The sequence below is a fragment of the Citrus sinensis genome, chromosome 3 (genome assembly GCF_022201045.2).
Source record: "Citrus sinensis cultivar Valencia sweet orange chromosome 3, DVS_A1.0, whole genome shotgun sequence".
NCBI classification, from domain to species: Eukaryota; Viridiplantae; Streptophyta; class Magnoliopsida; order Sapindales; family Rutaceae; genus Citrus; species Citrus sinensis.
In genome coordinates, this window is record NC_068558.1 from 2,089,311 (window position 1) to 2,113,377 (window position 24,067).

General features: G+C 35.0%; 4 protein-coding genes across 7 annotated transcripts; all 4 read left to right on the forward strand.

The window, feature by feature from the left end:
* The first annotated feature begins 7,339 nt into the window (after positions 1-7,339).
* On the forward strand, positions 7,340-9,293 carry LOC102621190 (transcription factor TCP14). Its single transcript, XM_006476551.4, has one exon. It carries the CDS (start codon positions 7,714-7,716, stop codon positions 8,986-8,988), a length of 1,275 nt encoding a protein of 424 aa, XP_006476614.2. The 5' UTR covers positions 7,340-7,713; the 3' UTR covers positions 8,989-9,293.
* Positions 9,294-13,407: 4,114 nt separating this feature from the next.
* Positions 13,408-16,923, forward strand: LOC102621480 (uncharacterized). 2 transcript variants are annotated; one of them, XM_025098720.2, is made up of 10 exons: positions 13,408-13,843; positions 14,105-14,286; positions 14,383-14,447; positions 14,806-14,846; positions 15,037-15,125; positions 15,233-15,346; positions 15,435-15,512; positions 15,710-15,775; positions 16,206-16,274; positions 16,608-16,923. In XM_025098720.2, exons 1-10 carry the CDS (start codon positions 13,693-13,695, stop codon positions 16,713-16,715), a joined length of 963 nt encoding a protein of 320 aa, XP_024954488.2. In that variant the 5' UTR covers positions 13,408-13,692; the 3' UTR covers positions 16,716-16,923. The 2 variants fall into 2 exon arrangements, with proteins under 2 accessions (XP_024954488.2, XP_052292931.1); XM_052436971.1 differs by having other exon boundaries at positions 13,409-13,843; positions 16,605-16,923.
* Positions 16,924-17,484: 561 nt separating this feature from the next.
* LOC102621965 (transcription factor bHLH47) lies at positions 17,485-20,153 on the forward strand. Of its 3 annotated transcripts, none has more exons than XM_006476556.4 (5): positions 17,485-17,830; positions 18,406-18,522; positions 19,043-19,161; positions 19,324-19,451; positions 19,634-20,153. In XM_006476556.4, the coding sequence occupies exons 2-5, from the start codon at positions 18,452-18,454 to the stop codon at positions 20,039-20,041; spliced, it is 726 nt and encodes a 241-aa protein (XP_006476619.2). In that variant the 5' UTR covers positions 17,485-17,830; positions 18,406-18,451; the 3' UTR covers positions 20,042-20,153. The 3 variants fall into 3 exon arrangements, with proteins under 3 accessions (XP_006476619.2, XP_052292932.1, XP_052292933.1); XM_052436972.1 differs by lacking the exon at positions 17,485-17,830 and adding an exon at positions 18,284-18,315; XM_052436973.1 differs by lacking the exon at positions 17,485-17,830 and adding an exon at positions 18,284-18,315 and having other exon boundaries at positions 19,327-19,451.
* A 1,009-nt stretch (positions 20,154-21,162) lies between these two features.
* LOC102622857 (HVA22-like protein a) lies at positions 21,163-23,951 on the forward strand. The gene is made up of 5 exons (XM_006476558.4): positions 21,163-21,603; positions 22,069-22,095; positions 22,287-22,409; positions 23,204-23,447; positions 23,682-23,951. The coding sequence occupies exons 1-5, from the start codon at positions 21,542-21,544 to the stop codon at positions 23,739-23,741; spliced, it is 516 nt and encodes a 171-aa protein (XP_006476621.1). The 5' UTR covers positions 21,163-21,541; the 3' UTR covers positions 23,742-23,951.
* The last annotated feature ends 116 nt before the right edge of the window (positions 23,952-24,067 follow it).

Consider the following 24,067-nt stretch of genomic DNA (forward strand, 5'->3'; position numbering starts at 1 on the left):
TTGAAAGTGAAAAAAGAAAAAGAAAAAGGTATGTGATCGTTCATTCAAGTCTTTGAATAATAAAGAATCTCAGGAAATGAGTTGTTAAAGTCCGCCTTGTTTACACTTAAAGGTGAAAATCTTGTGAATCTCTATATGGATCAATCTCTGATTTCTTTATCTGAAAAAACAAGAAATAAACAAAAAAAAAAGTGGCTCGCTAATTAAAACAACTCCCGAATCACCGATCGTACTCAAAAAGAATTTATAAGGGCATTTTAACCTCACAAATCACAATTATGAATATCGTATAGGTTTAAATTAACAAAATTATCCATTTCATCAGTCGTTTAATATGGATGCAGCTATGATAATCAAACAATATATTTGGATGTGATTAACGATTGTGGTCCACTCACTGGATGCTTATGTTTTTAGGAGATTTGCTTTGTACTTTGGCTGTCATTTTATGCTTACTTGGTGTATATTGATTGGCTGTGACTAACATTGTTTGGATAATAAACATATCCACAACTCACATAAAATGCAAAAAGACATGCAATGAATTGATACATTAACTTCACGGCATAAATAGTTTACACAGGCATCACACACATGAATATGTATAATAAGTTTTGAAATATATATGACGTTTTGATTAATTTTTTCACATTAGGGGAAATTCACTCATTTATTTCCTATATTTTTTTTCCAATAAAAAAAAAAGCTCTATTTTTTTCAACATTCAAAATGCATTACTGAGTCCCCCTTTTTTTTCTGTGAAAAGGGCTTGTTCTTCATTATGTAACCAAAGACAACTAATTTTCAAATTTTTTTTTTTTAAGCTTTTGGAAGGCGAATTGTTTAGATATGGAAATGAACCCTTTCAATATTTTTCTTCAGCAAATACCACAAAAAGTATAAATAGTTATTATAATATCTTGGACCCAAATTTCAGTCAGACACCCCACCGTATCATCATCACACAACCCTCCTTGGCACTGATTTTTTATTTTTATTTTTAAGAAAATAAGCATCATTGCATTTGAGAAACACACTATATTATTTGGAAAATAATCGTAAATCTGTGTCAGGATGCATATTTATTATCAAGCGAGGCTACGTGTGGTGCCATTTGAGAAGCGAGTAATATGTGGAACCCGAAAATTGTGACTACGCACCATTCGTCGCACAATATATTAATGAATGATGAATGAATCACCTAAAAAATATTTCCTTCATATACTTCCGATTGTGCTTGCAACAAGGCGCAAATACGTTGAGTCGAATTCAAATATCGAAGGACAAAAAACCCAGCAATGTTAGAACTGAGTGAGAAGAGGCTACGGACAAGGCAGTCACATCCAAACTGACAGAGTCAAGCTCTTCCGAATCACGTGTTCCACTTGCACGACATGAAAGTGGCCACCACCTGTAACCAGATTATGATCGAAAATCTGATTGAAGGAGTGGGACGTGTTACCTACAAAGCAAAAGAGCGCGTGGAGATCTAATCAATCACTTAACTTTGTTGTGAAATTGTTGAAAACGTACGTAAGCCCTAATCCTCCTAACTCAGGAGGAATGGAAAGAAACCCGCTGTCTCTACTCCTCCCTACTTTGATGCGGCACCTCTGGCAACCCCACGTCCCCACCCCGCATAATTATTCTCTCTTTCTCTTCTCTTTCTTTTGCTAAACAATTTTCAATCTTACCGCCCTTTATTTATTATTTTTTTCTCCTATTTACTTTTTGCCTTTGACCAAATTTATCAATCACATGCAAAGTGCAAGCTACTGGATATACATTTTTGGCTTAGCCAAATTTATGAATCACATGCGAAGTGCAAGCTGCTGGATATACATTTGTAATACTTTGATCATCGAATTTTCCCCGTGCCCGCAATTCGTCGATAGACTGTCTTTGGTTTCGTTTACGCCTAAAATCATGTTTGATTCAAATCACAGAAGCTCCTAATGTGGGCTTCAATTGCTTACTTTTGGCCCAATTAGTTTTTCCCCTGCAGATTGTTTATCCTAGATTCCTATGGTAGTTTCATATTTGGCAGCCACCAAACATCAAGGTGATGGATCACTTATCTTTCTCTTCATGTTCTGCAATACAGAAGTTTGGAATTTATTCTAACCCAGGTTAAGTTAAATAATTTTTTCAATAAATATTATTTTATTCAGTAAATATGATTTTTTTTTTTAAGTTACTAATATGATAATTTTTTAGGGGTTAATGTGACCATTATCAATTTTCTTGAGGTTAAAAGAAATCATTTTAAAGACTAATATGAACATTTCTTATATTTTATTGAGGTTTATAAGAAATTATCCAAAAATTCTTTCATGTGGGTCGGGTTCGGGTTCTGCTCCTTTTTGTGTTTTGATGATGATGTTGGTGAGGTTGAATTTTGACTTTTTTTTTTATAAAAAAAAAAAAAAAGTATTTTGAAATAAATCTAACATGCTCTAAGTTAATATTCGAACTCATCTTAAAAGTTTCAGTAGAATTCTAAGTATAAATAATTCTAGAAAGCTTATATATAATTTATTAAATAAATAACTTATGAATGTTTAATGGTTCAACTAATAAAATTTGTGCAAGAGATTTATGGGTTGAACATGTCATATGAATGGAGTGAAAATTTGATTACCATCGTGTTAGTTTAAAAAGGAAAAGTTAAAATATTTATCAAAATTGCTGTCAATATTACCGAGCGATTGATCTGGATATTTAAAATGATCTTTTCCAGTACCTCGTGACTAAAGAGGGGAAGAAGAAGAAGAAGAAGAAGAAGAAGAAGAAGGAAAGAAGTATCTTAACGTGGAAATAAAAAGGTTAAAATTCATCCATATATGATGTTTTAGTGTATGATGTCCCTCGCTATGAGGAAAATGGCAGTCCGACAATATATAATAACAAGGTCTTAGCTAAGTATTGGAAGGTAAAGTGTCTTTTTCATTGCCATGCATATTGGCATACATAAGAAGCAAAAGATGTGGTCTCAAAAAAGGCAACATTATATAATTATATGAATATATATCCGCTAATATCTCTCTCGTCCACATCTCTTTGCAAATTGGTCCACTATGCCGTCATGCATATAAGATATCGAAACAGAAACTATTAGTCACTGCTGGCACCACTCGACCACTCATGTCTAATGTGCGCACATATCTTTGAACATGGTTTATGTCTCCTCGCTTGCGGATTTCAGTTGGTATTTTAGTAATATGAGTTGAGAAATTAAAGAAGAAAGAGTGGAAATACAAATGTTAATTAATTTGTGTCTCAAGACATTATAACTCGGCATATATAGATTTAATAAAATTGATAATGATAACTACTTGTTTGCTGGCTGATTTAATAACTTCAAATGCCTAAGAAAATTCAAATCCTTATTAAGTAGAAATAATATATAAAGAGAGCTCACCGCAAACCCTAATTGAATGTTTCTTCGCGATGTAATATAACCCAAAAGAAAGAAAGAAAAGAAAAGCTGTGTTGATAAAAGGACAAGCTACCACGCAATTATTTAAAAGATTAAAGATAAGTTATTGTTGAAATGTAAGTTATTTTGATATGCTTTTGTGTATGAATGCACACACAAGAAAGTCATCGATCAGATGTTTAATTTGTCAAAGATGAAGTTTTATCCATTACAGTATCGTTATCAATTTGGAATTATTAAATCGCATTTGGCGCCATAAAGCTCTTAATCAGATTTGTTTTGCTTTTAAATATTTATAATTAATAACTGAGAGAGATGGTGGTTGTATTCTATGGTGGTTTAAAAGTTATGGCAGGTACTTATGCATAAAGCTGTAGTTCTTTAACCTCATCTGATCTTTAATTTACCCATTGAGCTGGGCATCTACTTTAAGATGATTCAGAAAAAATCAAGAACAGTGAGCTTGAGATATTATTAGTATCAAGAGTAATCAGTGCAAAAACGCTTTATTTCAACTTCATATTTTTGTCGGCTTCTCCAATGTCTGCATGATCATAGACTCCATTGATATTAACACCGAATACCATCATTATCCATGCATAACCTGCCAAAATATTAACTGAGTAGCAAATCTGAGAACGACGACTTCAATGCAATCTTTTCAGTAAATTAGAGAAGTTTAAAACTCTAAAATTTTCATTGTTGATTCTAAGTTTTTGCTTGACTCCCAGTTAATGATTTTTTATATATGCTACTGTAAAATTTAGGATCTTAAGAATGAAAACTAGTGATATAATTAAAATTATGAGGTTTTCAATCGAAAATTTCTTATACTTTGTTGTAAAAAACCATGTTATATTTTACTTATACCTAACAACCTAATGAATCAACTTAACCACATACCTTGCTTTAAATTTTAATTTTTCACTTGGCTTAGCTAATCCATTTACGAAGTGTGACAGAAGTCAACCAAATTTGTAATTAAGAAAATTATCAAGCCAACAACTTTGTAGGCACTTAATTCAATAACAAAATCTCATATATAGGTTAAAAGTTTATAGTTCCATGATTCCTAATAGCAAAGCAGTTTACTGTTTTAATTTCATTCATTATAGTAATAGATTCTGATGATTCTTTATTTTTTTTCTTTGTTCATTAGATAAACCTCAGCTAATTTTTAAATTTATGACTACAACTGTTAAAAGACTAAGGCCGGTTTTTACTGTGGTAGGACAACTGTAAATTAAAGTTACAATACTAAACAGTTTGGTAAATACTTGTTGTTATGATTTTGAAACTGAAGATATTTTATCGCACACTTGCATGACAAAAAAACTTACAATATTTTACTATCTTTACCAAAATTATTATTTAAAAGTTATATCTATGGTATAATAATAACAACTTTTATTTTATAATTTATATTTTTTTTCAACAGTTATAATTTAAACTAAACATGTTCTACAAGAACAAGAAGAGAAAGAAAGTAAAAAAAAAATTAGGAAAATTACTTTGGCTTAATTTGTTCAGAGAACTTGCAATGCTCATCCAAAGCTAGCATGTATGAGAATATGACCCCAATGGACTCTAAATACGAAGCCAAATTCTCATAACTACATCTTTAGTGAATAAAATATATGGGTTCGATCTTTTTTGTGCGTCAGAATTAAGGTCAAATGTCACATTATTAATTGTTCATCAATGATAGAAAGTATGCTAGCTTCTGATACTAAATCGGGCAGACCATTTACCTGCTGAAGTTTTTTGACCAACGCAATCTGCCGCTTACCAAATATAAAGAAAAAGAAAATGCCCATCCACTGGTCTATACTTATAATGTGATAAAGACTTTGAATGATATGCTTTAATTTGGACAAAAACCAAGTGGATCAAAAGAAGCTTTAAATTTATGACAATCATCATTTCTCATACTTTATTTTATTTTTAAGATGTGAAGGGAAAAAATCAATTGAAGAAACTATAAGATACACTGTCCACTGTTACCGATTCGACAATGTCATTCATTTCACATTTGAAATTGCCTTGGATTAAACTTAGATTTTTTTTTCTTTTTATGGGGGTACCTCTGAATATTTTGAATATTTTCAACCTACCTTCAAACTGTATATTAAAAATTTCAAGTCCACCTCTATTTACTGTTAAAAAGGTAAAGTTTGATGAAAAAAATTTATCGATACATATGATCTCATTTACCCTAGTATATTTAACAGTAAATTAATGAGAATGGTTGATATTTTCAATGAGTTAGGTGAGGGTCGAAAATAATCAAAACATCTGGAAATGGTAAAAAAGAGATTGACCTTAAAATCTAAGAGTGTTGATATTTAATCTAAAACCTAATAAAAGTTCACCCTAAATTACTCGTCTATTTGAATGAATGTTTACGACCCTTTTATCAAGATTTAGTTCACTGTGTTGAACTTAAAAAGTGAAAATTAAAACCAATAAGATGCCAACTTCTATGCAGTTAAAATATTCGATTTATGATAATTTATTACCTAGAGTGTCTGAAAAGCCAAATTTATTATAGGGTACTTTTTTATGGGAGAATCAGAACTTCAAGCTTTCTACTTCTGAGGACATTCAAGCAATCAATTTTTCAAAAGGTGAAATTCAAGAATATACACTCTATCAACATTTATTTACGTTCATGTGTAAAACTAAGAACAATGCTACTGTATTTTCACCGTCAAGTTTTGTGAGTATATATTTTGGGAAGTTTTCTAATTTCGTAAGGTAAATATAAAATTATTCATCAAATTAGATAGTCGGATAGTCGGTGTTACGTTAACACCAACGAAAACAATGTTGGTTGACACCATTATTCTAAATCTATAACATTTATACGAATAAAAAATTGATCATAGGGTAAGTGGATTGATCATCACATGGCGGCATAGTTATCCTTGTGGAAAGCGACGCTTCTCAATAAATCAAAACCCTCATATTTTATAAAATGCATACATCCATATTCAATGATGATTTTTTTTTTTTCAATCAAGTGAAGTTGTTTCTTTAGTGCAGGAAGCACGGCAAACATTAAATGGACCTTTCAAAAGAATAGGTCGTGACTATTTCCGTTATGTTTACGCAGGAAAAAATTGAAAGGAAACAGAGAAGACTGTACAAGGCTGACTAGTACGCAAGTCAAGGTGTAAAGACTAAAGAGTTGAGCATAATGCAATAAAGAGAAGCCTGATATTAGTGTCTTTCCCTCCATTTCTTGCCCAGCTTTTACCCTTATAATATAAATTCAGAATTAATTCAGTCATAATATTATCCAAAACCCAACAACCAAACCCGGTGATCATGCATGACCCGAATCCAAGAAAAAAAATAAATAAACAAAAAGATTGCATAGGGGCCAAGAATCAAACCTTAACCTTAACCTTAACCCTAACCCTAACCCTAAATAATAAGTGAGGCCCAAAAGGCAAAAACTACTGGAGGAATCCCAAAGTCTCCCAGCAAAGGTGCAGAACAAAGGCAAAGGCCAAAGGGAAAATGAAATGATTACTTGAATGAGATGGGACCCACGTGATAATCTTTCCTTTTTAAGTCTCTCAATTTTTTGACTTGGGATTGGGTCCCACCTCGGCCACCATTGTCTTTATGGATTGAATGATAAAAAGAGCACCTCACGTGGAGTCTGAACCAAAGGGGCTGTCCAACCACAATAAAAAGGAGCCCTCTTTGATTCTTTCATTCATTCAGTCTTTAAAAATTAAAATTGAAATAAAAAAAAAATCAGATTTTTTTTTCTCCTTCTTCTTTTTATTTTTTATTTTTTAAAAAAAGAAGGAAAAAAATAATAATAATAAAAGGAACAAATAATTAAAAGCCCTCCAAACACATCAACAAAGCAATTTCTTTTCCTAAAAAATTTTGCTTTTTAAAGCTCACCCATATAATTCCCACTCATTATCTTTGTTGCTTAAAGCTAGCAAGCTAGCTTGCTCTCTTCTTCCCTTATCCTCTCTCCTCTCTTATAGACATACAATATCAACAACATACATCAATAATATTTCTCAAACAAATTCCCATCAAATAATAATACTCCTCCTATACTGCTCCCTCTTCTTCTTCTTCTTCTTCTTCTTCTTCTTCTTCATAACAAAAATAAATAAATCTAAGAGAGAGAGGGAGACCCACAAATTAACAGATTAAATTAAAGCCTGAGTCTCTCTCGCAAGGAAGGCCATTACAGAAAAACCAATAAACCCTATAGAGCTAACCACTACTTTGATGCTGTAATGGAAGGAGCTGGAGGCAGCAACAGTGATGATCGTCATCAATTCCACCACCACCACCATCACAACCAACAACGCCATAACTTTCCATTCCAATTACTCGAAAAGAAAGAAGACGATCAACAGCCATGCTCATCGTCTTCAGCTTACCACCCTTCTTCTCTGGCTATTAATCCTATCACTACTAGCGCTGACCAACAACAACAAGAAGAACAGCAACTAAACACATCATCGTCAAATCGTTCCAATAATATTTCATCAGGTCTCCAAATCTGTGCAGCTTCAGAGGCGTCTAATAAGAAACCTCCTCCTAAACGAACCTCAACTAAAGACAGACACACCAAAGTTGACGGACGTGGCCGCAGGATTCGCATGCCTGCTCTTTGCGCAGCTAGGGTTTTTCAGCTGACTCGTGAGCTTGGTCACAAATCTGACGGTGAAACCATCGAGTGGTTGCTTCAACAAGCTGAGCCTGCAGTGATCGCCGCCACCGGCACTGGCACAATCCCAGCTAACTTCACTTCTCTTAATATCTCACTACGTAGCTCCGGCTCCAGCATGTCCGTTCCTTCCCAGTTAAGATCCATAAACTACAACTCTAACTTCTCTATGCAACAACAACAGCAGCGTCGAAGTTTGTTTCCGGGTATTGGTCTTGACACTACTACTGCATCACCGACATTTCTCAATTTTCAGTCCAATAATTTCAGCGCTTTATTGCAAGCCAAGCAAGAATTGAGAGACACTAGCACCAATAATTCCTTGGAGTTATCAGCTGATCAGACGGCTGAAGAGAGCTTAGGGAGGAAGCGAAGGCCGGAACAACACGAATTGTCACCACAGCATCAAATGGGTAATTACTTGATGCAGTCAAGTTCCGCAGCGGTTCCGGCAAGTCATGCTCAAATTCCGGCCAATTTTTGGATGGTAACAAATTCTAATAATTCAGTTATGAGTGGTGACCCAGTATGGACTTTTCCTTCTGTCAATAATAGTGCCGCTGCCATGTATAGAGGCACTATGTCAAGTGGGTTACATTTTATGAATTTTTCAACACCTTTGGCCTTGTTGCCGAGTCAACAATTAGGGTCAAGTATTAGTGGGAGTAGCGGTATGAATATTAATGAAGGGCAGTTGAATATGAATATGTTAGCCGGATTAAATCCATACAGGCAGGTTTCCGGTACCGGCGTATCGGACTCGCAAGCCAGCGGATCACACTCACACCACGGTGGCAGCGGGGATGATCGGCACGACACAACAAGTCATCACTCTTGATACTTAATTATCCTTAATTACTTCTTGTTGTGTGTGTAGTTTGATGTGTAACGTAACACACGTGAGGTTTTGATTGGGCTTAAATTTGATGAGTTTTTATGATTATCCCAATTTTTTTGGTGTGGTTAATGTGGGTGGGTTCTTTTGGGTTTGAACTTGAAGGATGGAAATTCAAGACACTTTCTATTATTTTTAACATGGGTATTGCCTGGTTTGGCTATAAAGAGAGTCTCATTTGGGGTGTTTTTGCATTTACACAATATATCATCCTCATAATCATCATTTGTGAAATTATTTTTCCTTTATTTGTATTGCCATTGCCAAAGCTAGTACTTTTGTGTAATATCCATAATTTTTAGTGGAGAAAAATGACTTTATATACGATGATGCCGTATGGTAAGTCTCCTACCAAACTAGCACATACCATTTGTTTGTTTTGTTTTGTTTTTTTTTTTTTTTTTTTTTGCTTCTTGTATATGTCAATTCTCACTCTTGTGATGTGTGTCTGTGGAGGTGAAAAACTTTAAAGGCAACGAAGTTAGTGTAGTGAATAGTGATTCAGTGAAAGAGATGAAACAGTAACAGTAGTACCACTGCATTCATGGCATGTTATTTATTTTTTATTTTTTAAAACATATCAAATCTTTTTTTTTTTTTTTTTTTTTTTTTTTTTTTAGTTTGGGGTTTTCTGATTCGAAATCTCTGCTATGAATCTCAAGGTTTACTGCATCAATGATTAAGTTTCTTCAGAGAAATTGGGGTTAATTGGAGGAGTGGGGTCCATATCTTATCAGTTCCAGGTGTTGGCACAGGTAGTGGGTCCCAGCTGCTGCTGATTGCCCAACCCAATGTACAATGTCACTGACAAACAGGTGGATCATTCCTCCTTTTCTTATTTTTAATTTTTGGCCCTTCAATTGTTTATAGAGAGTAGTTTTTTTTTTTTTTTTTAAAAAAAATTCTTTTGTGCGTAGTTTACAGTAGTATATGTTTTGTTTACTCGCTCCCCACTGGCACCATAGAGATCTGTGGTGGGTTTTAATGACCCTACCCTGCGTGGCCCATCAGCCTCATTAATCTGTACCGTTCATTTCGAAGTGGGCCATGCTTTGATGGGCACATTGAATGATTGGGTCTCCTTGAGAAAAATGTGGAATCTGGAGTTTCATGCCCATCTGTTATTACCATTTACCCCTCCCCCGCTTCGTCTAAAATTATTTCAGAGCCCTTTTAGTTGGCAAATGATGCTTTCCTTTGAAGCTCAAGGATATTTTATTTTCTAAAAATTTCATTCTTTAATTGTATGTACTCATCGATCCCACTTTTGCACCCACTCAAGAAGGGGAACATGGCCGAAATTCCTCTCCTATATTGACCAGATTGATCATTTCCTTTCCATATCTTAAAACTCATGTGATGCTTATTAACTTTTGGTGAGCAATTCAGCCTTTTTTGTAATCTAGTTAAAAAATAAATAAACATACTTTAATATTGATTCTGAAATGAAAATTCAACGAGTAGTCTTAGCACTAATAAGATTCTGATATGTTTTAAAATGTGAAAAAAATGATTAATCTTGCCAATCAAAGAGGAAGGAAGAAAGAAGGGATTTTGATTCTTTTCCATTAAAAAAAAAAAACTTCAAAATAAGTTGAAGAATGAATCCCTCTTTTGATCATGCCCAATTAGTGATTCCAAAAAATTTAAAAAAATTAAAATTGGTGAATAAAATGATTTAATTAAAGGACAAGATGATAATTTCGTAACATCACCGACAGTGAGACACCTGGCAAAGAAATATCCGACTGGTCGCGCACGAGACTTGAATGGGATACGAGTTTCTTGCCTTGAATTGTCCAAGAATAGTGCTAACGAAGAAATATAATAGGGTAAGAAGATAATGACATTTACCGTTATTCGCCCCTAATCATGCAATGTTCTTACTTCGTCTCTGAAGATGGAAATTCCAGAACTTACGCTACATATTTTCCCTCATTAATTTGTCACTTTCAAATTCAAATATGGACTAACAAATCTGCATTAGAATATTTAGAAATACTTTCACTTTTTAACATGCCTTTACTATATCAAAAACCCTTAGGTGGGAATTAGATTGGACTAAATATTATAAAAAAAAAATTCGATTAAATTAGATTGGATTAGGTTGAATTATACAATACTACCTTATGTTTGGTACAATATTAGATTGGACAATGTTAAATTATATTTAAATAAAAGTAACAACTCTTTATGAATGAACTGGAATTGTTAATCCCATGATTTAATAGTTAAATTTGAATTTAGTCACCTAATCTAATGCGAGGAAAGTTGCCAAACATAAGACAGATATTTAATCTAATTCCACACATAGCCCTAACTTCCAAACATAACCTTAAGTTGTTAATACAATTTAATGGCACATGTTTTGGCATTTAATAGCTTTAAGTGTATGTTTGGGGAAAAGGGTGTCTCACCATCATCACAGAAATTGAAATGGTCTGGCTCGTACGCACATTGCACATGGACATGAACCCAAATGAGTACAACAAAATTGGTCCCGCAAGGGCAAATCTTGTATCTCAAAAAATAGCAAGCATGATTAGACCATCTAAGGTGCGCGCGCGCGCACACACAGGGAGGTTCTTGACAAACAAGTGGGTTTCGATCCTGGAGAAATAATGTTGCGTTTTGTTGCCTAATAGATACTATTATCTGATAATGGGAACTTTGAACTCTTGATTTTGGGCCCCGGATATCTAATAATCGCGCTAGATTTGTGTTGATTATGGTGATATAAATTGATATTGGTACATAAAACATGTGCCTACCTGCTGCCATTTCACAGTGCAGCTGCTGCTAGCTGGTGGTTAGCAATAGCGTAGAATCAGTAATTAGGACTCTAGAGTCTAGACCCACTAATTTTTTTTTAAGTGTACGAGAACCCTGCTTCAACTTTTGCTGACATTTTCATGGAGATATTTTCTATCATAAAGAGTTAACTATCTAGACATTAAACTCAGAAACCAAACTTGGTCGTTAACATTTAAGAAAATAAGCTAATGGCTCTCTTGTTTTGATTTTCATTGCCTTGCCTTGATGAAGGATATAATGAGCGTGAGCGTGCATGTATGGAATGTAAAGTTTACAAAGATGAAACATGTTTAGTTACACCTCAGAAGACCAGAGTGAAGAGCTTTTGCACATGATCTAACACTGTACTGTCATGCACAGTTTTAAAGTTAATGCAAAAAGCGATGCTAGCCTTTGTTGTCTATGTATCTTCGCAGGTGTCGTGTTGGGTACCAATTAAGTAACCCAAGCTAGCATATGGATACTTGAGTGGAGCAAGACACACTTTCAAATTCCATCAATATTACAATATATATATGAGACCTGAGAGTATCTTATTCTCTAAGCTGATTCATGGCTAACACAGTTGGTGAATTGAAATTATATTTCATAATCCAGGCACAAACTAAACTTCCAACTGCATCGATTTAAGGAGCTTCACCTTACAGAACACTGAAGATTTATTCGATATGGCAGTACATTGGATGAATTGATGAGAGAGTTCATGTCCATCCATCGAGATCCTTTTTTTTTTTCATTTCTTTTTTGGGGTCGTTTTCCTTGGGAATTATGCAAGTGTTGGTGCTCAGTGCTCTTCATCACTGTCACTTTTTGGTCTGGATCTGGCCCTTTCAGCCCATAAAGCCATGGGGACAACTCGTTTACAATCTCATTAGCGGCACCCTATGGCTGGCGGAGATTAAAAAGATATGATGATTAATGAGCATGGATTATCAATAATTACTAATAAATCAATAAAATTTCTCACTCCAGCTTTGATTTTCATTCGACTTTCATACCTTCCTTCTCAAATCTCCCATGTCATAGTACTTCCACAACATGTCAATTAATGCTGGAGAGAGAAAATTGTCTGGTTTATTTATTATTAATTAGTGATAACCTATATGTATCATCACCTCTCTTTAGTCCCCATCATAAATGTACCATCATAAAAAAATTGCCAAATATAAGTTATTTATACAACTTAATATGAAACCTGCTTTCAGTTTGAAAAGTAGATGAATAAGTAAAGTATCCAGCATTTACTATTCCACTAAAGAGTGGATTGTGATGAAACTATCAATTCAATTGTTAAAAATAAATAACATGTATCATGTGATGAATGTGCGCCATCAGAGAGCTCTTCATTGGGAGCGCAAATAGCCATTCATCTGGAAGTTTAATTGTCATTTTGAAATTCATTAAAAAAGAAAACAAGGGAATTGACTAAATAAATAATTAAATATTATATAATGCACAGGTCATTTTAATTAAGGAAAAAAAAAAGAGAATGCTCCAGAAGAAGGGGGGAAAAAAAGAAGGTGAAAGAAGAGAACAAATGTGGAGTTCTCTAATTGGGAAATTAGTTAAAAGTTAAAAAAAAAAAAAAAAAAAAAGAAGGGTGGGCTGCTGTTGTGTCCCTTTACGGACAAAAGTAGGAGGTTTGGATTTGGAAAGTGGAAGTCCATAGTCCCTACCCGTGTCGTGTGAATTGTGTTGTAATTTGTAAAATCGAGACCGATGCGTTCAAATTTCAGCCTCGAGTTGCACGCAAAACATGGTACAACGAGAATGGTCACCACTAATCGCCGATTCTGAAGCCACAATTAAATTACCCAGAAGTCATAAAATAAAATGGAGACTGCATCTGCAAGAATTTCAACACGCTGCCACTGGTGGAGTCATACCAAGACTGTAACTTTAATCTGGTTCATCTCTTTCGTCTTGTTCTATTCTTTCTTCCACATGGCCCTCCAAAATTCTTCCCAAAACTACCCTTCTTCGGGTAAATGTTTTCTCCTCTTTCTAATTCACTATTTCTCGTTTTAGATGCTGCAGTGACTGATTTGTAATGGGTTTATATGTTTTATTTGTTTGTTAATCCTTAATTGTATTTGTTAGCTCCACCAAATGGTATGGTTATGCATAATTCAAGATCGCTTTTAAACTAGTGTTTTTACTCTTTGTTTAATTTCGAGTGGATATCAAGGAGTTCAATTGACGATTGCTTGTGTGCACTAAGTTGGTATTATGACGATAAATTTAGGAGGGATTACATCACATTCTCATATTCCAAATGGGGAGCGAAGGGCAAGACTGTATGATAAGATGGCAAGGGATTTGGATGATCACGGAGCGGCTTTCCTTAAGCAGGGTGAAACCTCTCAATCATTGTTGCTTTCTGACATCTTTACTCTCAAGGATGGAGCTGTAACGCCTGTACATAAGGTAACATATGACTGTATTTGATGACATGCGCCTTCATTCATATGGTACTTCTTGATACATTATAAGTTAGTGATGCACTTGTCTTCTTTCGCTCAGGCAGCAAATCCCCCTGTTCGAGCTAATGTTTTGTATCTCAGCCCGAAATACTCGGTCCCCATCTCGTAAGGATCATTTTTTTTCTCTCATATTTCTTGGCCCACACATTGTGATTCAGCAGATATATAACCTTAATCACTTGAAAGGGAAGAAAAACATCAGTTATTTTCTTGAAAACTGTTGTTTGCATTGAGAAAATTGATTTAAATTTATCTTTATATGACATGAAATTGAGTTCCACGTTTCAGAATTAGATATCCATTTAGTATGTCTGGATTAAGAAAAGAACACATACTTCCTCTTCTACACTAGTTGTCCCGACCCGGGCGTCTTTGAAATGATTTTCCGAATTTATTTTTTATAATTTCTTGCTTCATTGTGAAAATCTGGTGGGTAAGCTTTTTTTTTCCCCTTCCCTCGCAGAGATGCTGTAAAACGTATATTCAGTCCACACTTTGACAAAGGTAAGCTGATATATACTATCTGTTTAAATTGCAACTTTTTCTGTAAAGTTCAGTGAGTTAATTTGATTGTTCCTCAAATACTAAGAGGATCACTCTTTTATTGTTGTTTAACCTCTCTTATGTTTGAGAAAGTGAAATTCCCTAATCCACTTTTTCTCATTTTTGGTTTGCTTACGTATGCCTTTGTTAGTGATCTGGTTTCAGAATTCTAGTTTGTACCATTTTAGCATGTTTCATGCCTCGCATCATATTTCGCCAGTTCCTGCCACTGAAGATGAGGTACATTACTTGTTTGAAGTTTGAACTAATGTAGACATATATTTTAGAATTCAGTACTTCTTGTAAGTACTTTGATCTACACTTGGAACCCTTTCCCGTTTTGTCAGATTGAAGCTGAAGCAACTGCGGTTAGAGCTGTGGCAGAGGATCTTTGTCCTCTAAAAATTGTGCTAGACAGGGTGATTTTAACTTCCACTGGTGTGCTTCTGGGTTGCTGGCAGGTTACTATCTAGATCTGGAAATTATCATATGACATGTTGGATCAACAGTTCATTTTAGTTCCTTTTTTTTTTTTGGGTGGGTGTGTAGGTGATCTCTGGTACTGATCCTATGACCATTCGTGCTAAGCTGAGAACTGCACTCCCAAATGCACCCGAGAAGCAGTTAGTAAGGAATTCATCTTGTCTTTTATAAAGTGCTATTGGCAGTAAGGAATTCATCTTGTCTTTTATAAAGTGCTATTGGCAGATTGTCACTAGATAATTCCTAGATGAACATTGCTATGGAACCAATTAGTTTGAAATCTGTTGCTTCCTGCAAAACTGCTTTGTTCAAGGCGCTAACATATCTGCTTTCTGCTGCAGTACGATCCTGCCATTCTTCACACATCATTCGCAAGGCTTCTGGGTCACCCTAGAGCTTCACCCACGGTAGAACTATTATAGCATCCTTCAGTTTTTGACTGTCAGTTGTAACGGATAGATCTCTCTGATTGACATCCCCTGGGATTTTCATAATTTGCAACCTGGGAAACAGTGAATAGCTCTTGTGTGACTTGTGAAGCAGTAACATTTGGAGCTAGCTGTTAATGAAGTGTGTGAATAAGTGCTATCTATACTCTGCCAAATCTAATTTGAATTCCTTGTCTAATATATGCGTAAACAGTTGCAGCTAAGAGAAAGATTGCTATTCTTAGACCAAGTATATAAATCATTTTCGGAACACACCAAGATGATTAGGATCATTCAACAATAAGGGGATAGCAAACATCATCTTGTCTCGTCTTTGGATGTTATGCTTGTTTTTGTTCTTGCATCTAATAGGATTTTCTGATTCACACTTGTACCGCATCATATGCAGGGGCCTCATCAACTCCGTTTCTTACATGAGCTAGTAGAAAGTCTAAACAATCAAATCCGTGGATCTGAGGTAAGTATTTACTTAAGTATGCTACCGCTGTCCACCTATTCTCAGTAGCTGGTTGGTTTTGGGTGTGCCGAAGGATGGACTTTCGAAAGAATGTAGTTTATTGTAATTATGAAACTGTATTTTCTAGGGTTGCTGTATCCTCAATTAATGCATTTTTTTGGCACTTGCAAAAATTGGGAACTGAAAGCTGAAAGTTGATTTAGACCTATATGGAAGAATTACTCCATTAACCTGCTTGCTTTCCAGTTCCTTTTTCTGTATTTACCATGTTTCATTTATCTTCCATAAATCATACAGCTTACGGTGATGGCATCTCACATGTGTATATAGGAGGCTGTGGTGTCTGAACTCTGGTATGTTGAAGAGTACGATGTATTGGCCCTTGCCTTGGATGGAAGAATGAAGGTTCGCAAGTTCCCCCTGGAATGTTCAAGCGTCTGAAATTCCAAACATCAGTAAAATACAAATTTGATCAAGACTCTTCTCAAGACTACAACTCATCATCAAATATTTTGTTTTACTTTTTTGAAAACGAAAATGAACTCTCGTCATCTAATGTATGCTCATGGTAATAAGATTCCCACGTCTCACGCTTTGTAATTTGTATGATGTGTCTCAGTTAGTCACCTTTATAGATTTCTTTTATTAATCATTTGTGCAATAAATTCCTGAAAGAAATAAATCTTTTTTTTTTTGGCACAATAATATTTAAGAGTACGGAAGATGCATACGTTACATTGCCATTCCATACATAAGATATATGAGAATCTCCGCGGTTGGCACACGCCTCTCTGTGGATTAAGCGCTGCTTTCGGAAGACTTATTTCTTTTCACTTTCAAAATCACGCACGTCTCCCCGTGGGTGCTACACGCTTTTGCTCCAGACCCAGAGTTGATTCAATATCAACATGCACACTCCCCATTTGCTTATCATACTAACAACAATGCTGCAGTTGTAACAGGTAACCTAAAAGTGGCCTTTTATGATTCCTTGATGGTTGATTCCTTTCCTTTAATTAATAAGTTAATTGTAATTAAAAAAATTAATAAATTATATCATTAGCCCATTAAAATGAATGAATTTTAATTTTATTCGTTGGGTTTCATTAGCGCAGTGCAAACAAACGAACGATAGGCGGTGGGGTGGTGGGAAAACGTAACGTGTGTGACGTGTGAAGCACTAATGAATGAGAGAAGCGAATGGCGTGGGTCCTTGGCAATTTGGAATTTGGCGGACACGCATCGGGAATAAACTAAAGAAAACAAATAGGCACGTGTCGGGCTCACGTGTAGTAGTTCAATGAACTAAGTGGCAGGTGGTCGACACGCGCCATCCTGTGTATGGTACTCTCCCGCCACGCACGCACTCGACAGTCGACCCCTTTCCACAATCCAATCCAAGTCTTGTTGTCCAACGCCCCCAATTTTTATTGCTCCCAATTCCTAAACACCTTATTAATTTTCTCAAATTCAAGCTTCGATAACTCCTGTTCTTATAAGGTTGTTTTTTTTTTTTTCTAAAAAAAAAAAATCAACTTTCATTTTAGCGTTACCCGGTAAGCAGTTTATCTTACAGCTGTTGCTATAATTTTGTTGTGATGCAGGGTTTCTTTGTTTGCAATTTCTGTATTTCATTTGTGATTGTGCCTGATTGGTTGCTAAGAAACTGATGAAAGCTGCAGGAAATATAAGAAGAGAACAACAACTTGTAACAATTTTATGTTAATTATAAAATCAAGATCAACGAAGAGTCCTGCTCCAGATTCTTTTTTAAGTGTTTTGGAAATTAGATTAGATGACGAATACTGAATGCAAGCACTCTCTTCTGTTCTATAAATCTGATAGTTTTAGAAAGTGCTTATATTTACCATTTTGTTTAATATGAATTAGATTTACAGTTTTTGGATCACATGTTTGATGCTGGTAATAAACTAAGTTGTGGTCTTTATTAAACAACATGTTGGTGATAGCAGTTTTTCTTTGTTATTCAACAGCAGATTCGAAATCACTACAATCATGGGTTTTCTTGAATGAATTTCAAGTAGTGGCTACTTTGTAGATTTGGGTTGTTTGTTTCTTTAAAATGGACAGGAAAGGTTCAATTGAGTTGATATTTTTTTGGTCATTTCAGAGGATTTTGCACAGGGATTCAAATCTCAAACTCATTTGAGACAGGCATGGGTTCTGAGTCTTCTGCTTCCTTGGATGAAGAGGTCAACGTCATGGTGGTGGATGCATCAGTAGATGGGTTAGTGATGAAAGATTTTGCCTTTGATTTTTGATATTTCTTCATAGCTTCTAATCATGTGACGTTCAATGTTCATGACTAAATGTAGCGTAAAACTTGTATGACCTTTGTTAAGAGCTCACGATGTGAAACTGGTGCAAGCTGCAAAATGCTGACATTCTTCTAATTGGCTAGTTAGTAACATATGAGAGATCTGCTTGTGCAGTTAGTGTAGGACGATGACATTGGTACCTGTGTAATGCTGTGTATAGATTAACAAAGCAAACGGAAAGAAACACAATTTCATGGCACCAGCAGAAGGCTAGGTATCTCTGGGAAAAAAATGCTTGAAACTTCAATGAAAGTTTGATGTAAATACTTCTCTAGGAGTGTCCACGTCCACCTTAAGCAATAAGCAAATTGAGTTCTTTAGTTTATTAAATGCCTGGAAATATTGAAGTGGTTTCACTTGGATAGTGGAGTTGCATAAAAAATCTTTTTTTAACTAACTTGGATGTCTGAAAGCTGTTTTATTGTGCAGGCATTGTCCGACCAAAAAGAATAAGAGCAGAGTTCCTAAACGAGTTCACAAGGCTGAGAGGGAGAAACTGAAGCGCGAGCATTTGAATGATCTCTTTCTTGATCTTGCCAATGCTGTTGGTAATTTAGGACTCTTTAATTGGCTTCTTTGCCATCCTTCTCCATACTGTGTCAACAAAATTGTCTGAAGTTCAAACCTGTTTCTCCTTAATATGTCACCTTTTTATTGGTTTTATAAACCAATCCTTTGAATTATCTTAATTAAGGACATCCCTTGTACAGAAGTGAATCAGCCAAACAATGGAAAGGCCTGTGTGTTGAATGAAGCAGCTAGACTATTGAAGGACTTGTTTAGCCAGATTGAGTCACTAAATAAGGAGAATGCATCTCTCTTGTCTGAATCTCACTACGTAAGGCCGCTGGACTTAATTTTGTAGCTTCTTTACTAAATAGTCTTCCTACTAATATGCATCCCGCAATACCAGCAGTTCTCCAATTTGAATATGCTATATGATATTTTGTCTGCTGGTTTATGTGATTTAGTTTATTCCCTTCGGCTACAATTTATTTAAGTTGGATGAAATTTTTACAGGTCACCATTGAGAAGAATGAATTGAAGGAGGAAAATTCTTCTCTTGAATCTCAAATTGAAGTTCTGCAAAGCGAACTACATGCAAGGGTGGTACAATCTAAACCTGACTTGAATATACCTCCTGAATTTCAGCAACCAGAATTGTCTTCACATTTCCCGGGAGATAGCTATGGATTTCCTGCTGCTGTAGAACCAACACTATCTCAAGCGCCTGCTGTCCTTGTCGTCCCCATCCATTCTGACCTTCAAGCTTATTCAGCATCTGATGTTGCTCAACTCACATCTAAACCCGCCTCAAATGTAAGCAAACCGCATGCTAGGTATCCCAACCCTGCAGATTCCTGGCCTTCCCAACTTCTTGGGGAGAACGTTTCTAGTACTAGGGAAAATGCTGATAGAAACAAATAAGCTTAAACCTTGTAGCTCCTTACCTTGTTTTTAGTTAATTGGCGGAGTTTGTATATTTTGATGGATGATGATGGTTGTTATAGTGTTTTTGATGTGCATCGGTTGATTTTGATGCTTGGCGTTTGGTAGATGATGGTTGGTAACCAATATAAACTAACGATTTTGGTACAATATGAAAACTACACATTTTAGGATTGGATACTGAAACAGTTGAAACTTGAAAGATGTAAATAACACAATCGAATTTTCAATTTCCTTTTTTTCTTTTTTAAGTAATAGCGGTTCAAGACTTCAAGTTTTTTAATGAAGCAATACTTACTACTTAGGTTAGGTAGCTGCTTCTGAGGAGTTAATGGTGCATTTATTTTTTGAATTAGGAAATCAGAATGCTAATATTTATTTCATAAAGTAGAGCTGGGAATCGGAATTATAGGGCTCATCTTATTTTGGGATTTGGAATGGGGAATACGAGGTTGATTCTAAATTTCAAGAGGGTTAGAAATCCCACTTTCTAGGTCAAATTATTTTACCTCTCAATAAAATAAAAAATGTCTATTTGTCCTCAATTTAGAAAAAAAAAAAAAAACCGAACATGATTGGATTTTTGCGGGATTGATTTGTAGTTGACGAAAAGTAGTAGTCATGACCGTCGCATGCTGGTAGTTGAATGCAGCGTAGTCGATTGTCGAGCATCACCTTCGCACGTGATGTAGATCGCCAGCCTCGCTCCTTGTCGACTAATAATAATAATAATAATTAAGGGTATTTTAATAACTTAAATAATCTATTTTGATTCGAAAATAAAGTAAATGGGTTAACGGCGGTTTAGTTCATTCAGATTCTTATATTTTAAGTAAATAATTTATTTTTATTTTTATTTTTATTTTCATTTCTATCAATTCTGATTCAAAATTAATTTGATTCTTATTTAATAAACATACCATAACATTTTTCAGTCCCCACAAATACAAAATCGGGGGATTAAAGAGTAACTGTTGGTTAAAATATCGGTCTTACAATTTTTTTAAAGTTAGAAACTACTAGAGAAGGATATCACTGAAAGAAAGGGTTAGCTTTTAGAGATTCCCCAAATTATTTGTTGAACCAAACCCAACCCCCACCCCCACCGCTTGGGCGCTCGGTGGAATACTTGCTGCATCAGGAACTCAGTTGTACCCTACTCGTCCTTTTTCTCGAAAAACAAAGTAATTGGAGTTTAGGGGCTGCGTTGCAAGAACTTGACAAATCAGCTTTAACGTTTAATCATATTTAACAACTCCGCGAAGCACCCAATATTTATCCCGCAACCGGCTTTTGGCTCTTTTGTAAAAACATTTTATACTGCTTTTTGCGCTCTTGTCCGCTTTTCCTTTTCCTCTCTTAAACAGAAAACAGCAACCACAGTCTGACTAGAAAAACCAAAAAAAGCTTGTAACTTAGGCAAATATTTCGAGATCAGAACAAGCTAAATAAACGAGGAAAACGCTTTGAAGATCAGATATGGGATCTGGGGCTGGAAGCTTCTTAAAAGTTTTACTTAAGAACTTTGATGTTCTTGCTGGGTATGCATATTTCTCTTTCTCAAAGTTTGAGATTTTTCAACAATTTGGTTCGGTAATCCTGGAAAATGAAAAATACAGTTTTAGGGTTTCAATAACAAGACCTTTCGTTAACGGGTACCGTGAATAGAACTCACTGATATCATTTGATGTTCTTGCTTGGGAGATTTTTCTTGTGAATGGAATTTTTTTCCCTGTTTTTATTATGTAGGTCAATTAGATGGCGCTATTTTTTTCCCTTTACTACTAGATTCTTCTATTTGACATTAATGTGAGGCAACCTCAAAGTTGAAATTTTTTCGCCTAGGATAAACTCTCTCCGAACTAATTTGGTCTAGTACAAACGGAATCATTGTCAATTGAAAACAGGCATTTTTTAATTTTTTTTTTTATATTCGCGTTAATTTGGTAAATGCTGTGCTTTTTAAGGATTATATTCTAATTTAATTTCTGGCTTTTGTATTGCAGGCCTGTGGTCAGTCTTGTTTATCCTCTGTAAGAGCGCCATCTAATTCTTTATCATTTTATTTTAGTGAAATTGTAGCAACCTCGATTTTATTGTTTTAGCTTTCCTGCTTATATGTATTATGCTGTGTTTAGACGATCAATCCTTTTGATGGCTACTTGTGTTATTCCTTGTTTAAGATTAATATGGGTGTTTTTTTTCATTTGGGTCATCTTCTCAGGTATGCCTCTGTTAGGGCAATTGAGACCAAGTCTCCTACTGATGACCGGCAATGGCTTACTTACTGGATTCTCTATTCTATGATTACCCTTGTTGAACTCACCTTTGCCAAAGTCATTGAATGGTAAAAATCTTGCTCTTTGCCTATCTATCTCTCTGTCTGTCTTTTTAGCCAAGTCCGTTAAATGTGTTCCATTCTTAATTTGAGGCTTAGTTTCTTTTTATTTGGATTTTTCTTGTTCTATTTTAAGTATCTCCTGTAGTTTGTTACAAAATACAGAGTTTCCCAAGCAAATAAAAATGTCACGTGTATACCCATACAATTTTTCCAAAACCACTGCTATCTATTTGTGAGGCAAAAAAAAAAAAAATACTTTGTTTCAGTTGACTAACTAATGAAAAATTGGTTATTGAGCCCATACATTCGACCAAAATTTAACAGAATAGCAATTTTCTCAAAAAATGTGCCTTTCTACCATTATCAAAGTATATATTTTCCAAAAACATATAAATTGATCCTTGTTCTCTCGATGTCTTGATGCAGTTATTGCATTATGTAAACTTGTAGATTCTATTCTGTTCTCCAAGAAATAATTCAAAGAAAAACATATGGAGCCATCCAAAGATTCACATTGATGTAGTTTTTCCATGATTTCACCTCAAAATCTCCTGCTTGTTCTTTTAGCCATTCTAGAGAACTCTTTACTCTTAATTCAGTCGTGGGAAAAACAAAATGTGAGTATTGTAGTTCAAGCTATGATTTCAAATATCTCCAAGCCTCATAGGTTTGGTGGTTAGATTATGGTCGGTACACCTTATCTTGCAGGGATTCTTTATGACATAATTGCTTCTTAATTTATTCACAATTGTAGAGTAGCAGGAGCAGATATAGAGTCTAATCTAAACCCTTTGTGGCAGGATTCCTATTTGGTCGTATGCAAAGCTGATTTTTACCTGCTGGCTGGTCATCCCGCAATTCAGTGGTGCTGCATATGTTTATGAGCATTATTTGAGACCTTTCTTTCTCAACCCTCAGACTATTAACATCTGGTATGTCCCAAGAAAGAAGGATGTCTTCAGTAGGCCAGATGATATTCTTACTGCTGCAGAGAAATATATGGAAGAGAATGGGACAGATGCTTTTGAGAAGCTCATTCACAGGGTATGCCATCTTTGACAATCATTTTCCACGTACTAGGTCCTAAACTCGTATATTGATGATAAAATTTATTAAAAGAAAGAGAAAAAAAAGAAGTATCCTCTGGAATTGAGGAAATCATGTTGTCTCTACTTGGCATCAAGCAAATCGGATGGTGTTATATTATAGAACCAATGGTTTTTCTTTGAAGACAATATTTTTCCACCACTTGCTTATCATTTTTCTCTTGTTCTTCAGGCTGACAAGTCGAAGAGGAATTACGACCACTCTACTTACGAATATGACAATGTTTATTGAGTTTCATGGCCCGTGTTGAGTTGCGTGGCAGCAGAATGAAAAAGACGTCTTTACTGTTACTATAATGCTTTTTGTTGTGGATACTTTTCCTCTTGTGTTGCAGACTTTTTTTTTTATTTTTTATTTTTATTTTGGGGTTTTGTAAGAGAACTGAATGCTGTATAAGATTAAACGCTGTAATTATAATAGTTTGTGTTGCTTTTTCACTAATTTTCTTATGTTTCGTGGAGGATTAAGAGTCTGTTTGGTATGACTTATTTAAGAGCCATAAGTGCTTATTTAATTGTATAAGTGCTTTTTAAAATTTTTTATGGTGTTTGGTTATT

What these genes read in the sequence shown, in the direction of transcription:
- LOC102621480 (XM_052436971.1), top strand. Translation starts at nt 13,693, where the DNA reads ATGGAGACTGCATCTGCAAGAATTTCAACACGCTGCCACTGGTGGAGT. An exon ending in CAGTCCACACTTTGACAAAG is followed by an intron (nt 14,847 to 15,036) that starts GTAAGCTGATAT and finishes TGCCTTTGTTAG; the next exon opens with TGATCTGGTTTCAGAATTCT. An exon ending in TGCTTCTGGGTTGCTGGCAG is followed by an intron (nt 15,347 to 15,434) that starts GTTACTATCTAG and finishes GTGGGTGTGTAG; the next exon opens with GTGATCTCTGGTACTGATCC.
- LOC102621190 (XM_006476551.4), top strand. Translation starts at nt 7,714, where the DNA reads ATGGAAGGAGCTGGAGGCAGCAACAGTGATGATCGTCATCAATTCCAC.
- LOC102622857 (XM_006476558.4), top strand. Translation starts at nt 21,542, where the DNA reads ATGGGATCTGGGGCTGGAAGCTTCTTAAAAGTTTTACTTAAGAACTTT. An exon ending in GTCAGTCTTGTTTATCCTCT is followed by an intron (nt 22,096 to 22,286) that starts GTAAGAGCGCCA and finishes TCATCTTCTCAG; the next exon opens with GTATGCCTCTGTTAGGGCAA. An exon ending in TTGAGAAGCTCATTCACAGG is followed by an intron (nt 23,448 to 23,681) that starts GTATGCCATCTT and finishes CTTGTTCTTCAG; the next exon opens with GCTGACAAGTCGAAGAGGAA.
- LOC102621965 (XM_052436972.1), top strand. An exon ending in GTGGATGCATCAGTAGATGG is followed by an intron (nt 18,523 to 19,042) that starts GTTAGTGATGAA and finishes TTTATTGTGCAG; the next exon opens with GCATTGTCCGACCAAAAAGA. An exon ending in TCTTGTCTGAATCTCACTAC is followed by an intron (nt 19,452 to 19,633) that starts GTAAGGCCGCTG and finishes AAATTTTTACAG; the next exon opens with GTCACCATTGAGAAGAATGA.